At 38.7% G+C, this 17,081-nt stretch overlaps 5 protein-coding genes across 5 annotated transcripts; 2 read left to right on the top strand and 3 right to left on the bottom strand.

Annotated features, from left to right (window-relative positions):
- Positions 1-900: 900 nt before the first annotated feature.
- Positions 901-1,305, top strand: M406DRAFT_264755 (uncharacterized protein; the record flags this gene model as incomplete). The annotated part of the gene is made up of 1 exon (XM_040917689.1): positions 901-1,305. One exon carries the CDS (start codon positions 901-903, stop codon positions 1,303-1,305), a length of 405 nt encoding a protein of 134 aa, XP_040773947.1.
- A 4,855-nt stretch (positions 1,306-6,160) lies between these two features.
- Positions 6,161-6,328, bottom strand: M406DRAFT_264785 (uncharacterized protein; the record flags this gene model as incomplete). The annotated part of the gene is made up of 1 exon (XM_040917692.1): positions 6,161-6,328. A coding segment is annotated over one exon (168 nt), but the record flags the coding sequence as incomplete, so codon positions are not given.
- A 1,072-nt stretch (positions 6,329-7,400) lies between these two features.
- M406DRAFT_264173 (uncharacterized protein) lies at positions 7,401-7,592 on the bottom strand (the record flags this gene model as incomplete). The annotated part of the gene is made up of 1 exon (XM_040917643.1): positions 7,401-7,592. A coding segment is annotated over one exon (192 nt), but the record flags the coding sequence as incomplete, so codon positions are not given.
- A 2,702-nt stretch (positions 7,593-10,294) lies between these two features.
- M406DRAFT_263299 (uncharacterized protein) lies at positions 10,295-10,564 on the bottom strand (the record flags this gene model as incomplete). Its single annotated transcript, XM_040917581.1, has 1 exon — positions 10,295-10,564. A coding segment is annotated over one exon (270 nt), but the record flags the coding sequence as incomplete, so codon positions are not given.
- Positions 10,565-14,220: 3,656 nt separating this feature from the next.
- Positions 14,221-15,406, top strand: M406DRAFT_56833 (uncharacterized protein; the record flags this gene model as incomplete). The annotated part of the gene is given in 3 exon segments (XM_040924576.1): positions 14,221-14,434; positions 14,469-14,864; positions 14,879-15,406. A coding segment is annotated over 1 exon segment (274 nt), but the record flags the coding sequence as incomplete, so codon positions are not given.
- Between the last annotated feature and the right edge of the window lie 1,675 nt (positions 15,407-17,081).

Raw genomic sequence — 17,081 nt, 5'->3', positions numbered from 1 at the left:
CATAAGGAGTTTTGCATCTTGGAGCATTTGCAATACTGTTTTTATATATTTCTTGTATTCTTTCAGCATTCGAGAGTAAATAAGAATGTTATCAAGATACGCAATAATGAATTGATTCAGGTATTCGCATAAAACATGATTGATCATTTTCTGAAACGAAGCTGAAGCATTCGTTAAACTAAAGAGCATGATCAAATACTCGTAGTATTCATAGCATGTTCTGAAAGCAGTTTTCCATTCTTCTTCTTCCTTTACTCTGATCAGATTATAAGCTTCTTTCAAATTCAGAACTGTAAACCACTATGCTCCTTGCAATCTATCTCGTAGTTCCTTGATGAGTAGCAACGGGTATTGTAATGAGCACTGCAGCAATCCGAAGATTCCTAAGTACACAAAGGAGTTTATGCTAACAAGAGCAGTATCAAAGTATCAAGTCCTTGAATACGGAATTGTACAAGTCCTGATAAGCAATGCAAGTATTCACTGCCTTTGGGGCTACTTAGTATAGAAGACTGAATACTTAGATTGATAACTGAAGAGTTATGTACAATGATCTATCTAATGGTAATGAACGTGTGATTATATATCCAGCTCTTCAGTTCCTGCTCACTGGTGATCACTCCGGATCACTACTGATCACTGAGCACTGGTGATTACAAGTGATCATCCTGTGATCTGATTAGCTGAGCTCTGTAATCCTAATCCTGGATTACCTAATCATTGATAGCTGTTCAACGTTGGATTGTAATATCTGGTTCCTTGTTGCTGGGATTTGTTTCGTAACCTGCATGTTGGATGAGTTATAATATCATCTCCCTTCTATCAGTTGTTGTCCTCAACAATCTTCTGTAAGTATTCTGGCAAGTTCTCCGTATGCGTAATCATGCCTTTCTAATCGAGATGTTGAATAGAATCTTAAATTCCTGTATTGCGAAGAAATCTTTCTCTGCTTCTTCTGGTTTGTTGCAATCGCATCTTCATCATTTTGAGCGTTTTTTATATATCGAATTCATCGGTTATGAGATTATGCTGTGTTCTTTTTGTTTAGAGGAAGGGGTGCGATGTAAGATGGTGGATGGGGTAAAAAGCTGTTCTCAGTGCATAAAGCGAAGCTGTTCGTGTGATGCTGGTTGGATTCCTGTTTCTTCTTGTAAGTTTTCCAACTGTTTTCTTTCCTTGCACACTTTTCCTGATAGCACTTTCTTAGTGTTCTGCATTACCAATGAGCTGATTCGTCTGGATAGTAGGGAGGTGGAGGAAGAGGAGCGTCTGCTGGAGCGTCAACGAGAGTTAGCTGATGCTTAGGCTCGTTTGTTGGAATCTTTGAGTTGCTTGTTCCGCCTGAAGAAGCAATGATGCTTCCTTCAGGAAAAGGGGATAAAATTGGTAAACAAAGGTTTAGAAGAGGAGGAGCGCGAGCGTATGTCTGCTGAGGTTCGGGCTGTGATCTCCACGGAGCTTGTGGTAGTCGAGGAATCGGCTGCAGTGGCTGGAGATCCTTTCTTCGAAGTTTTTGATTGGAATTCTGTGGATGTAGGGAATGGTGTGATGGATTAGTCTGGGTTTTTAAATGAGATGATAAGCTCTGGGCTTCTCTTCGGGCTGGAGCAGTTGTCTTAGGTACTGGCTTTTCTTTTCCAATATTCAGCTACTCTTTCTTGAGCGTTCTCGACGTTCTCCCGTAGTTTCCATAAGTTTTCGCTTGCTGAGTAGCCTTTTCATTTAATAAGGTATTCCCTCGTGCTATTTATGCTTCTATGCTTGAGAATCTTCTCTACCTCATACTCTGATTCATTATTTTCTACTTCTGCTATATTGTTCGCTAGTATTTCCTGTACTGCTAGTTTCAGCAGTAAGATGTGAAAAACCGGATATATTCTTATTCCATGAGATAATGCTAACTCGTAGTTAACTAGGGAGATCTGTTGTAAGATTTTGAATAATTCCAATTTCTTATAGTTGAGTTTGTTGCTAGGTCTGATTGTTTTAATGTTTTTCCGAAGTAGATAAGCCTTATTTTCCTTCTGCAGGATTAATTTCTTAATTCTTTTGGAGTTTGCATACCGTACTATTCGTTTCTGAATGAATTGTAGTTCTAATCAGAGTTTCTTCTGAATTTTCTTAATCTTCTTAACTCTTTTGTTTGCAGCTTCTGCATTTGCTTCTGATAGCATTTTGTGATAAGCTATCGAGTTATATCTGTAGAGTATGAAGAATAATGATTTCTTTATTATACTTATATCCGTGCTATTATAAGCGAATTGTGCAAGAAGCAATAGATCAATTCAGTTATTCTGTTTCTGATTGATATAGTGTTGTAGGTATTATTCAACAACTTGATTCATTCTTTCCATCTGTTCATCTGTTTATGAGTGAAATACTATGAACATTCTGTAGTATATTCCGAGTTATTTCATGAGCGAAGTTCAAAACTTCGAGTTGAACTTCCTATCTCTGTTAGAGATTATCTTCTTTAGCATGCTGTAATTAGCGATGATCATTCTGAGGAATGTATATGCAAGTTCCTCTGCTATACTGCTTTTCTTGTAGAGGAGAAAATAAGCGTATTTGCTTAGTTTGCAAATCACTACTAGGATGCTATTGTATTACATCTTAGTTAAGAGTTCTTATAAGAGAGATAGCTTGATAATAAAGTCTAGACTGATGGATTGCTAAACAGTTGTAGATACTGGTAAGGGATGCAGTAGTTCATAAGGCTTGTATTTTTCTGCTTTATTCTTCTTGCAGCTGTTGTATTGTTATAGAATGCTTTCAATTCTTTTCCTAAGATCTGGTAAGCTCTAGTATCTTTTGATGTATTTGTAGATTGCTCTAACTTCCTGATATCTATATGCTGGTATATAGTATACATTCTTAATATAGTTATCTTATTTGTTTGGAATTATTAATTCTGGATTCCTTTCTAAGAATTCGATTCTGAGAACTGCATTCAGTTCTCTATATGCATTAATGAGATTTCCCGATTCGTTTTGAGCAAAGATATTCTATATATTCGAGGAATCTGCATCTTGATAGTCTAATCTTCTGCTAAAAGCGTCCGCTCATCCGTTTTCCGAGCTTTTGCAGTATACAATCTTGAAATCGAATTGTAAGAGGAATTCTGCCCATCTGATTTGCTATTTGTTCAAAATCTTGATTATTATGAATATAGTTAGATTCTTGTAATCTGAGTGAACTATAATTGGATATTATATGCTAATGAGATAGTATTGCTATTCCTTGAAAGCTTTTACTATTATCATAAGTTTCTAATTAGGGATTCTGTAGTTGATTTCCGAATTATTCAACTTCTTTGAGAAGTTGCTTACAATCCTTAAACATCTTTGATTATTTCGCTAGCCAAGTTATTCTCCGAGTGCATATTCTAATACATCGGTTTTAATTTTAAAGAGTTTATAAAAGTTTGCTTTACATAGAACTAGTTCTGAAGTAATATATCTGATGATCTCATTGAAAGCTTCTTATGCCTTGGAGATTCATTCGAAAGGCTGTTCCTTTTTGATGAGATTTGTAAGAGAGTATGCGATCCAGCTATAATTCTTAATAAACTGCTTATAGAAGTTAATGTATCCGAGGAAAAATCTGATATCTCTGATATTCCTAGGAATTGGCTAGTTTCTAATAGCTTCCACCTTATCTTTCTGTAGCTTGATATATTCTAGCTTGATTGTGAATCTAAGGTAGTTGATTTTCCATACATAAAAGTAACTCTTTGCGAGTTTCATAAGGAGTTTTGCATCTTAGAGCATTTGCAATACTGTTTCTACATGCTTCTTGTATTCCTCCAGTATTCGAGAGTAAATAAGAATGTTATTGAAGTAAGCAATAATGAACTGATCCAGATGCTTGCATAGAACGTGATTGATTATTTCCTGGAATGAAGCTGGAGCATTTATTAAATCAAAGAGCATAATCAAATATTTGTAGTATCCGTAGCATATTCTGAAAGCAGTCTTTCATTCTTTTTCTTCTTTTACTCTAATTAGATTGTAAGCTCCTTTTAGATCTAGAACTGTAAATCATTATACTTCTTGTAATCTATCTTATAATTTCTTAATGAATAGCAACGAATATCAGTTCTTGATTGTAATATCGTTGAGTTGCTTATAGTTAATGCATAGCCTGAGTTTGCTATTCTTCTTGAGTACAAATAGAATAGGGTATTCTGCTAGTAATTGCAATGATTATATATATTCTTTCTTAAGATTCTTATTAAGATATTCTCTAAATGCTTTTAGTCATGCTTTGTTTAGTCTATAGATAGGAAAGAATTTAAGCTGTTTCCTTTCTTGTAGCAGAATCTCGTGATTATATAAGCTGTATTCTAGCAATCCTATATCCAATTCTTCCTGGAACAGTTTCTTAAACTTGTAGTATTCTCGTAGTATATTCGCAAGTATTAGTTCTGATTCATATGCTGTTTCTGCTACTTGAAGGAACAGTAAGTATTATTGAGCATGCTTCTTTTCATTCGTTGTTTTTAGCGATGTTTTTGAGAGCTTTGAGCGTTCGCTCCGAGCTGGACTGAGCGCTCGGGGGCCTGGTTTCGAGGTTTTTCCTGTATGGATCTATAATTTACTTTCTAAAGCTTTTTCTTATTGCTCCGGAGCGGACCGACTTGCTGAGAGCCTTGCTTCCGTTGTTTTGCTAACCTGCTAGCGCTCTAGCACTGTTTGAGTTCGCCTCTCACTAGATCCTTCTCCTTGAACTGCCAGCTCTGCTAACTTAGAAGTATGTATGAAGTTGTATGAAGCTTCTTTTCCTGAGTATTCTTTAATCACTAGCTTCGATCCTGTATTGTTGATTGTAATTATCTCTCTGGATATAGCTTGTTTCCATGAGATCTGGCTAATAGTCTAATCGATTCAAGAATTGTGCTTCTTAAGCTATGGAAGTTCTATAATCAGCTTATACTGTGCTATATCTATAATATCAAAAGAAGCTCTGATTATACATTCTAGGATTAAGATAGATAGATGATCAGTTTCCTTATTAATTACTTCTTAGTTGTATGCAACAGATTGTTCTTCTACAGTGCTGAGAGTATATGAGCATCTCTTCCATCTCTATTGTAATTATGCCTGATTGATGATATATAGGAATATAAAGTTTCCCTAAGCGCTATTATTTAATAGTGCGCTATATTTGTATTCTTGAATATATATATTGAACTTAATATAAGCATAATCTGTTCTAGAAGCTTTATATAAGAACTATTCCAATCTGATTATCTGCAGTTCCTTTATAAGCAATCCTGCTTTTTTGAGTTTATTAAGAATTGCTTGTTCTTCTAAGCTTGCTTTGCTGCTTCTTAAGCAAGCTTCTTAGCTTGCTTTTATCCATATTATTATTATTCCTAATCTTTCTTCTATTAATACTAATTGCAAACCTTATTATTAATATGAATTATGCAAAGTATTATTTCATACTGCTACCATTTTATTTTCTTGTTTATGCATTGCTTGAGGCAGTTATCTAGTAGTCTGATATATGCATTGTAGTGCTATCTGTTGAGAATCTCTCTGAAGCAGAGTTCCTGTTTTTCAACAGCCTAAAGGATTTGTTCTGGTTTTCTAATAGAGAATCATTCGTATTGCACCTTATCTAAGAAATGCATTCTGCAGCTATGATAAATACAGAAGATTCAAGCTAGTTTGTAATATAGATCGTAAAGTAAGCTGATTCGAGAATTCTCATCTTCTCGTATTTCAATATTCTGTAAGGAGATGCAGATAAAGAGCTCTTTCAGCTCTATTCCATAAACGAGATATTCGATCCATATTATTTCTTTATTCTACCCAATGCTGAAGGGAAACCTTCCTGTAAGCTTCTTGGATTCATCATTGTTCGCAGAGAGCTTCTGCAAACTGCTAGATTGTTTGCTCTAGCTTAGTTCTTCTGTTGCTTAAGAAGCATTCTCCATGTTGCTTAGATGTTTACACCAGTAGCTAAGAGAATACCATCCCTTATTCATATCCCTGGTTATAATGTCTGGTGCAGATGATGGGAAATAGCGAAGAGCACCGTTGTTAAGCCCTTCCTCCAGCACCTGAATGCTTCGTTCAGTAACATCGGAGCAGTCCGAGTTGCTGCTGCTCATAGTTGTGCTAAGCGTATAACCTCGCTCTGCTGTTGCTATTTATCTGCAGCGCTGAAGCTTCTGAAGGAACCATTCTGAACCTTCCTTATTCGAGAGGTGTATTAAGCAGTTATCGTTATAGCAGAATGTCCAGCTGAGACTTTCATAATCAATAGGATCCAACACTTGCTCCGAGGAGATGTTTTTGCTCAGTTGATTGGGTTTCTGCTATCGAGCGACATTCATCTGGCGTTCTTTCTGAACTGGTTGCTATTTGTTCTTCCGGAGTTGATAGCAGTTGCGTGCGATGTGTTCTTGTTTGTTGCAGTTGTAGCAAGTAATGCTGTTCCTCTTGCTATACTGCCTGTTGGCAGCGTTGAGTTCTATGGGATCGGCGTACGTAGTGCTGCTCTGCGCTGTGCTGCTATATTAACCGCTATTCTTGTTTTGGAGTTTCTTGCCCGTGTTAGCTGGAAATCTCCAAGTCTAGCTTCCTCCCTTCTTGAACTTCTCCACCCGTCGTTCATACAGACGGTTATCGATGCGGATAGCTTGATTAGAGAACGTTGCGAAGTTCTCCAGCTAATTCTGTTTGAAGATTTCGTTCTTAACGTTGTTCTTGAGTTCCTTATAGTAGTGTTTCATGAGATTCTTGTCTTCCTACGGAAGTCTTGCTGAGAGCTGCTTGAACCTGACCGTATAAGCAGAAGCCGACTTGGTCTTAACCAGTTCTTCCTGAGTGGGGGCGCGCAAGGACGAAGGGGTTCCTGGAGGAGCTATCGTATTCCGTATTGCTCAAGGGGGTAATACTGATCCGTTCTTGAATAAGAATTATCAAAATGTAATGAGTACTGCAGCAATCCGAAGATTTCTAAATATACAAAGAGATTTATGCTAACAAGAGCAATATCAAAGTATCAAATCCTTAAATACGGAACTGTATAAGTTCTGATAAGCAATGCAAGTATTTACTGCTTTTGAGGCTACTCAGTATAGAAGACTGAATACTTAGATTGACAACTGAAGAGTTATATACAATGATCTATCTAATGGTAATAAACGTGTAGTTATATATCCAGCTCTTCAGTTCCTGCTCACTAGTGATCACTTCGGATCACTACTGATTACTAAGCACTGGTAATCACAAGTGATCATCCTATGATCTGATTAGCTGAGCTCTATAACCCTAACCCTGGATTACCTAATCGTTGATAGCTGTCCAATGTTGGGTTGTGACACCTGGTTTCTTGTTGCCGGGGTTTGTTTCGTAACCTGCATGTTGGATGAGTCATAACAGGTATCAGTTCTTAATTATGATATTGTTGAGTTGCTTGTAGTCAATACATAGCTTGAGCTTGCTGTTTTTCTTAGATATAAACAGAATGAAGTATCCTGCTGATAATTGCAATAGTTGTATATATCCTTTCTTAAGATTCTCATCGAGATACTTCCGAAATGCTTCTAGCTGTACCTTGTTTAGTTTGTAGATAAGGAAGAATTTGAGCTATTTCTCTTCTTGTAGCGGGATCTCGTAGTTATATGAGCTGTATTCTAGCAATCCTGTATTCAATTCTTTCTGAAACAGTTTCTTAAACTTGTAGTATTCTCGTAGTATGTTTGCAAGTATTGGTTCTGATCCTTGTGCTGTTTCTGCTATCTGAAGGAACAGTAGGTATTGTTGAGCGTGCTTCTTTTCATTCATTGTTTTTGGTAGCGTTTTTGAGAGCTTTAAGCGTTTGCTTCAGGCTGGACTGAGCGCTCGAGAGCCTGGTTTCGAGGTTTTTCTTGTGTAGTTTTACAATCTATATTCTAAAGCTTTTCCTTGTCGCTCTGGGGTGAACCAACTTGCTAAGGATCTCACTTTCATTGTTTTGCTAACCTGTTAGCGCCCTAGCACTATTGGAGTTCGCCTGTTACTAGATTCTTCTCCTTGAATTGCTAGCTCTGCTGGTTTGAAAGTATGTGAGAAGTTGTGTGAAGCTTCTTTTCCTGAGTATTCTTCAATTACTAGCTTCGATCCTGCGCTGTTGATTGTAACTATCTCTCTGAGTACAGCTTGTTCCCATGAGATCTAGCCAGTAGTTCAATCAATTCGAGAATTGTGCTTCTTAAGCTATGGAAGCTTCATAATCAGCTTATGCTATGCTGTATTCATAATATTAAAGGAAGCTCTAGTTATATATTCTTGAATTAAAATAGATAGATAATCAGTCTTCTTATTAATTATTTCTTGGTTGTATGCAACAGATTGTTCTTTTACAGTGCTGAGAGTGTATGAGCATCTCTTTCATCTCTATTATAATTATGCCTGATTGATGATATATGGGGATATGAAGTTTCCCTGAGTGCTACTGTTCAATAGTGCGCTGTATTTATATTCTTAAATGTATATATTAAACTTGATATAAATATAATCTGTTCTAGAAGCTTTATATAGGAACTATTCCGATCTGATTATCTGCAATCTCTTTATAAGCAATCCTGTTCTTTTGAGTTTATTGAGAACTGCTTATTCTTCTAAGCCTGCTTCGCTGCTTCTTAAGCAAGCTTCTTAGCTTGCTTTTGCTTATATTGTTATTATTCCTAATCTTTCTTCTATTAATGCTAGTTGCAAATCTTATTATTAATATGAATTGTACAGAGTATTATTTTGTACTGCTACCATTTTATCTTCTTGTTTATACATTGTATGGAGCAGTTGTCTGATAGCCCGATATATGCATTGTAGTGCTGTTTGTTGAGAATCTCTCTGAAGCGGAGTTTCTGTTCTTCAACAGCCTGAAGAATTTGTTCTAGCTCTCTGATGAAGAACTATTCGTATTATACTTTGTTCGAAAAATGCGTTCTGCAGCTATAATAGGTATAGGAGATTCAAGCTAATTCGTAGTGTAGGTTATGGAATGGGCTGATCCGGGGATTCTTATTTTCTTGTGCCTTGATGTTCTGCAAGGGGATGCAGGTAAAGAGCTTCTCTAGTCTTATTCCATAAACGAGATATTCAATTCATATTGTTTCCTTGTTCTATCCAATGCTGAAGGAGAACCTTCTTGTAGGCTTCTTGGGTTCATTGTTTACAGGAGACTCCAGTGAATCATTAGATTGTTCGGTCTAGCTTGATCTTTTCATTGCTTGAGAAGCATTTTCAGTATCATTTAAGTATTTATACTAATAACTAAGAGGATATCATCTCTTGTTCATTTCTCTGATTATAGTATCCGGTACAGGTAATGAGGAATAGCGAAGGGCACTGTTGTTAAGCCCTTCTTTCAGCATCTGGATGCTCTGCTCCGCGATGTCAGAGCAGTCCGAATTGCTACTCGTGAGGATGCTAGGCGTGTATTCTCGCCCTACTGTTGCTATTTGTCTGCAGCGCTGAGGCTTCTAAGAAAACTATTCTGAATCTTCCTTACTCGAGAAGTATGTTAAGCAGTTGTTATTATAGCAGAATATCCAGCTGAAACTTCCATAATCAATAGAGTTCAATACTTGCTTCGAGGAAGTGTTTTTGCTCAGTTGATTGAATTCCTGTTATCGAGCGACATTCATCTGGCATCCTTTCTAAACTAGCTGCTATTTATTCTTTCAGAGTTGATAGCAGTTATATGCAATATATCCTTGTTTGTTGCAGTTATAGCAAGTAATATTGTTTCTCTTGCTATACTGCCTGTTAGCTGCATCGAGTTCTATGGAATCAGCATGCATAGTGCTGCTCTGAGCTGTACTGCCATATCAACTGCTATTCTTATTTTAAAGTTTCTTGCTCGTATTAGCTGGAAACCTCCAAATCTAGCTTCCTCCCTTCTTGAACTTCTTCATTCATCATTCATACAAACAGTTATTGATGCAGATAGCTTGATTAGAGAATATTGCGAAGTTTTCCAGCTAATCCTGCTTGGAGATTTCATCTTTAATATTATTCTTAAGTTCCTTGTAATAATGCTTCATAAGATTCTTGTCTTTCTACAGAAATCGTACTAAGAGTTGCTTGAATCTAACTATATAAGCAGAAGCTAACTTGATCTGCTTAAGGTTTATAAGCTGCTAAGCTGTGATATATTCTTCATTGGAATTACTAAAGGTTTTCTTGAGAGCTTTCTTGAAGCCTTCAAAAGAATCAAACATATTCTTAGTATCCTAGATATGCATATCGGGATTGTTCTAATACTTCAAGTAGTTATACAGAAAAGATTCATACTAGATAAGAGCATTCTTCTTAAAACGAGTTTCTGCAAGAATAATCTTTTCAGATTCCATAATGAACTGAATTGTATGATACAAGAAATATGCTCTGCAGTAGGTAAGGAATTCATGCAGCGTTTTCTGGTTGCTGTTATATATAGCCAGCTTATTCATTTTGTACGCCTTTCCAGCACTATTGGTGGCTGTAGAGGTGGACTGTGCCTGCTGAGCCTGTTGGGCTAGCTGAGCCTGTTGGTTAGCGATGGTAGCGCTCTGGGCCTGCTGTTATTCGCGCAGGTTCTGGATGCGCTGGATGAGCTGATACATCTGGTTAACCAGTTCTTCCTGAGTAGGGGCGCGCGAGAACGAAGGGATTCCTGGAGGAGCTATCGTGTTCCGTATTGCTCAAGGGGTAATACTGAACCATTCTTGAACAAGAGTTATCAAAATGTAATGAGTACTGCAGCAATCCAAAGATTTCTAAGTATACAAGAGGTTTATGCTAACAAGAGCGGTATTAAAGTATCAAGTCCTTGAATACGGAACTGTACAAGTCCTAATAAGCAATGCAAGTGTTTACTGCTTTTGGGGCTACTCAGTATATGAAACTGAATACTTAGATTAACAACTAAAGAACTATCTGAAGGAAATCTATCTAACAGTAGGAAATGTAAACCTTCATATACTCGGTTCTTCAGTTCGGATAGATAGGATCGATGTTGACTTCATCGATTCCTTCATCGACGGAATAGACGTCGACTGTATCTATCCGCTAATAACCCTAACTCTGGGTTATGTAATCGATGCTTTGTCAGAACGTTGAATCCTTGACACCTGGTTCCTGTTACTCATAACCTGTTCTGTGACCTGCATGTTGGATGGGTCATAACAAACCGATACTCGTTGCTACTCATTAAGAAACTATGAAATAGATTGCAAGGAGCACAGTAGTTCACAGTTCTAAATCTGAAAGGAGCTTACAATCTGATTAGAGTAAAGGAAGAAGAAGAATGGAAAACTGCTTTCAGAACGTGCTACAAATACTACGAATATTTGATTATGCTCTTCAGCTTAACGAATGCTTCAGCTTCATTCCAGAAGATAATCAATCACATTCTGCATAAGCATCTAAACCAGTTTATCATTGCATATCTCGATAATATCCTCATTTTCTCTCAAATACTGGAAGAATACAAAAAATACGTAGAAATAGTATTGCAAACGCTTCAGAATGCGAAACTTCTTGTGAAACTCGCAAAGAATTACTTTTATATACAAAAGGTTAACTATCTCGGATTCACAATCAAGCTAGAATGCATTAAGCTATAGAAAGATAAGATAGAAGCTATTAGGAATTAGCTAGTTCCTAGGAATATTAGAGATATTAGGTTTTTCCTTGGATATATTAACTTCTATAAGCAGTTCATTAAGAACTACAGCTGGATTGCACACTCTCTTACAAATCTTACCAAAAAAGAACAGCTTTTTGAATGAATCTCTAAGGCATAAGAAGCTTTCAACGAGATCATCAGGCATATTATCTCAGAGCTAGTTCTATATAAAGCAGATTCCTACAAATCCTTTGAAGTTGAGATTAATACATCAGAATATGCATTCGGAGAACAACTTGATCAGCAAGATAATCAAGAATGTTTAAGGATTATAAGCAACTTCTTAAAGAAGTTGAATAGCTCGGAAATTAATTACAGAATCTCTGATCAGAAACTCATAGCAATAGTAAAAGCTTTTGAGAAGTAGCAATACTATTTCATTAGCGCACAATATCTGATCATAGTTCACTCGGATCACAAGAATCTGATTACATTCATAATGATTAAGGTTTTGAACAAGCGATAAGTTAGATAAGCAGAATTCCTCTTATAGTTCGATTTCAAGATTATATACTGCAAAAGCTCAGAGAATGAACGAGCAGATGCTCTCAGCAGAAGATCAGATCATTGAAATGCAGATTTCTCGGATATATAGAATATCTTCGTCCAAGATGAGTCAGGAAATCTCGTTAATGTATATAGAGAACTGAATGCTGCTCTCAGAATCAAACTCTTGGAAAAGAACTCAGAATTAATAATTCCAGATGAATAAGATAATTATATCAAGGATATATATAGTGTACTAGTATATAAGCATTAGAGAATTAGAGCAATTTATAAATGCATTAAAAGATATTGGAATTTATCAGATCTTAGGAAAAGAATTGAGAGCATTTTATAATAATACGATAGCTGCAAGAAGAATAAAGCAGAAAGATATAAGCTTTATAAATTACTGCATTCCTTACTAATACTTATAACTATTTAGCAATCTATCAGTCTAAACTTTATTACTAAGCTACTTCTCTTATAAGAACTCTTAATTAAAGTATAATATAATAGCATTCTAATAGTAGTTTGCAGATTGAGCAAGTATACTTATTTTCTTTTCTATAAGAAAAGCAGTATAGCAGAAGAACTTGCATATATATTCCTCAGAACAATTATTGCTAACTACAGCATACTAAAAGAAGTAATCTCTGATAGAGATAGAAAGTTCAACTCAAAATTTTGAACTTCGCTTATGAAACAACTTGGAATATACTACAGAATATTCATAATATTTCATTTATAAATAGATAAATAAATGGAAAGAATGAATCAAGTTATTGAATAGTATTTATAATACTATATTAATTAGAAACAGAACAACTGAGTTAATCTATTGCTTCTTGCATAGTTCGCTTATAATAGTGCAGATATAAGTATAATAAAAAAGTTATTATTCTTTATACTTTATAAATATAATCTAACAGCTTATTATGAGATACTGCTGAAAGCAGATGTAGAAGTTGCAGACAAAAGAGTTAAGAAGATTAAGAAAGTTCAGAAGAAACTCCAATCAGAACTACAATTTGTTTAGGAACAAATAGCACAATATGCAAACTCCAAAAGGATTGAGGAACTAATCCTACAGAAGAGAGATAAGATTTACCTACTTCGAAAAAACATCAAAACAACCAGACCCAGCAACAAACTTAACTACAAGAAGTTGGGACCATTCAAAATCTTGCAACAGATTTCCTCAGTTAACTACGAGTTAGCATTATCTCATGGAATAAGGATATACTCGGTTTTTCACATCTCACTGCTGGAACTAGCAGCATAGGAAATACCAGCGAACAATATAGCAGAAGTGGAAAACAATAAACCAGAGTATGAGGTGGAAAAGATCCTTAAGCATAGAGGCACAGACAGTATAAGGGAATATCTTATCAAATGGAAAGGCTATCCAGCGAGCGAAAATTCTTGGGAATCACAGAAAAATATCAAAAATGCTCAGGAAAAGATAGCTGAATATTGGAAAAGGAAGGAAACCAGTACCTAAGACGATCGCTCCGCCCCGAACCGAGACTCAGAAGCCTCAGGAACCTCACTCTCCAGAAAGCCCGACCAATTCACCACAGAACCTCTCAAATCCACAGAGTTCCAGTTGAAACTTTCAAAGGAAGGATCCTCAGCTACAACAACAGATTTCTCTGCCACTACAGCCTGCACTTCAGCAGCAATACACACCCTCTCAGCCTCAGCCTCCTCAGCCTCTATACGATCCAATTCCTCCATGCAAGTAATGCTACAACGCAGGGCATGTTTCATCTTCTCGGATCACATTCGCTTCTGTTAGTGTAAATGGAGAAGCTCGATCTTTCTTTTCTCGATCTCATTCTCCAACTTTCGATATTGAGTAGCAATATTGCGAAGCTCCTCGGGAAAAGGGCCTATGACGTCGCACTTGGAGCAGCTCAGTCGAACGCATTCGATACAACGAGAAGAGTTTCCGGAAGATACCTTGCAAGATTCGAAACCACGATCCTCGCAATAGGAACAGATGGGCATTTCTGTCAGGTGGAAAGGTTGCAAAGGCAATGTGGCGAGGTCTTTTCTCTCTTTCAGGGGTATACAACCAGAATAACATTGAGGCCTAAGGAGCTAAGTTCTGCTCAGCAGTGCTGACGTGGCTAGAAAGCCGCTTTATAGCCGCATATTGCTTAGTCATCCGTAATCCAGCTGGCTTAGCTGGCTCTGAGCCTTGCTGGCACAATCGGCCCTAACAGATTGTCCCCCCTTATCAGGCCTTGTCCTCAAGGCCTTTGAGGCTTCCAAGCTTTCGTTGCTTCCAGGCTTCCGTTGCTCTCAAGCTTCCGTTGCTTCCAGGCTTTCGTTGCTCCCAAGCTTCCGTTGCTTCCAGGCTTTCGCTGCTTCCAGGCTTTCGCTGCTTCCTAGCTGCTCCTACGCCTTCTCAGTGCTTCAGGCTCTTAAGATCTCTCAGTGCTTCAGGCTTCTCAAAGCTTCTCAAGATCCCTCAGTGCCTCAGGTTTCTCAAAGCCTCTCAGATCTCTCAGTGCCTCAGGCCTCTCAAGGCCTCTCAAGATCTCTCAGTGCCTCAAGCCTCTCAAGGCTTCTCAAGATCTCTCAAGGTCTCTCAGTGCCTCAGGCCTCTCAAGGCCTCTCAAGATCTCTCAGTGCCTCAAGCCTCTCAAGGCTTCTCAAGATCTCTCAGTGCCTCAGGCTTCTAAGCCACTCAAGGTCTCTCAAGGTCTCTCAGTGCCTCAGGCTTCTCAAAGCCTCTCAGAGTCTCAGGCTTCTCAAAGCTTCTCAAGATCTCTCAGTGCCTCAGGCCTCTCAAGGCTTCTCAACCATCTCCCTCCTTCTCTTCTGGCTTCGTCCCCGAAGCCTGTGAAAAAAAAAAAAATCTCTTTTTAATCACATTCCAGACGTAAGTCTTCCGAGTGCAATACCCGCGCCATATACGCTGCTCAGTCGCTGCTCCCTCAGCGCTTTATCCAGGCACTCTTCAGAACTTAAAGCTGTTTGATGTAGGTTGCAAGCCTTCCACCAGGGACTTGGTTTGCAGCCAAGGAGCCCAGCATCCAGAACAGCATCCCTGCAGCTATAACGGATAATTACAGCTTTCCGTCTTGAGAGTTGCTCTCTAGCAACTCTGAAGCCGTTGCCACGCTTCGCTCCACCGCTAGGCGCAGAAGGATAATTGGTTTGCAACCTAATACCCAAGCAACTTCAGTTGCCAAGCGGACACTCCGCTTCAGCTCTGCGCTCTCGCTCAAATAGCGAAGAGCACACTCTCGAAAACAGAAGATACTCAGATCTACTGCTTGCTCACTCTGCTCTCTCGCTCGAATAGCGAAGAACACACTCTCGAAAACAGAAGATACTCAGATCTACTGCTTGCTCACTCTGCTCTCTCGCTCGAATAGCGAAGAACACACTCTCGAAAACAGAAGATACTCAGATCTACTGCTTGCTCACTCTGCTCTCTCGCTCGAATAGCGAAGAACACACTCTCGAAAACAGAAGATACTCAGATCTACTGCTTGCTCACTCTGCTTTCTCGCTCGAATAGCGAAGAACACACTTTGTTCTAGCTTAGCAACTCGAATGCTCTGAATCTCTTCTGAACGCTTCTCGCACGCTGCTTGCACACTGCTTGCTCGCTATTTGCTCTAGCTTAGCAACTCGAATGCTCTGAATCTCTTCTGAACGCTTCTTGCACGCTGCTTGCATACTGCTTGCTCGCTGTTTGCTCTAGCTTAACGACTCGAATGCTCTGAATCTCTTCTGAACGCTTCTTGCACGCTGCTTGCATACTGCTTGCTTGCTGTTTGCTCTAGCTTAGCGACTCGAATGCTCTGAATCTCTTCTGAACGCTTCTCGCACGCTGCTTGCATACTGCTTGCTCGACACTGCTTGCTCGCTGTATGCTCTAGCTTAGCGACTCGAATGCTCTGAATCTCTTCTGAACGCTTCTCGCACGCTGCTTGCATACTGCTTGCTCGACACTGCTTGCTCGCTGTATGCTCTAGCTTAGCGACTCGAATGCTCTGAATCTCTTCTGAACGCTTCTCGCACGCTGCTTGCATACTGCTTGCTCGCTGTTTGCTCTAGCTTAGCGACTCGAATGCTCTGAATCTCTTCTGAACGCTTCTTGCACGCTGCTTGCATACTGCTTGCTCGCTGTTTGCTCTAGCTTAGCGACTCGAATGCTCTGAATCTCTTCTGAACGCTTCTCGCACGCTGCTTGCATACTGCTTGCTCGACACTGCTTGCTCGCTGTATGCTCTAGCTTAGCAACTCGAATGCTCTGAATCTCTTCTGAACGCTTCTCGCACGCTGCTTGCATACTGCTTGCTCGGCACTGCTTGCTCGCTGTATTCAAGGCTCGAAAGCTCGAAAATCGAAGGCTCGAAGGTCAAAGGCTCGAAGGTTAAAGGCTCGAAGGTTCGAAAAGAATAGTGGTCTGATCGTTTGCTCTGCTCCTGCTCAGTGTTAGCGCTGCTCCTAGGGAAGAAAAAAAAAGATAGAAAGCCTCGCCGGATTGCCTCCTTTAAAAGGGCCAGGCCTCAAACTGTCAGGTGGAAAGGTTGCAAAGGCAATGTGGCGAGGTCTTTTCTCTCTTTCAGGGGTATACAACCAGAATAACATTGAGGCCTAAGGAGCTAAGTTCTGCTCAGCAGTGCTGACGTGGCTAGAAAGCCGCTTTATAGCCGCATATTGCTTAGTCATCCGTAATCCAGCTGGCTTAGCTGGCTCTGAGCCTTGCTGGCACAATCGGCCCTAACAATTTCGATAAAATTTTCCAAAAGGCAGGAAACCAAGAGATTTCGATCTTGGGTACTCTTTGGAACGGAAGAAGGTTTGCGAATACGGGATTTGTTGATTCTGTTCAATATCTCAATCAGGAAGGCGAGATCATGTATATGAAGAACTTGCTAGAATACTTACAGAAGATTGTT

The sequence above is a fragment of the Cryphonectria parasitica genome (genome assembly GCF_011745365.1).
Source record: "Cryphonectria parasitica EP155 unplaced genomic scaffold M406scaffold_7, whole genome shotgun sequence".
In the NCBI taxonomy this organism is placed as follows: domain Eukaryota; kingdom Fungi; phylum Ascomycota; class Sordariomycetes; order Diaporthales; family Cryphonectriaceae; genus Cryphonectria; species Cryphonectria parasitica.
This window is presented reverse-complemented; position numbering and strand designations above follow the sequence as displayed.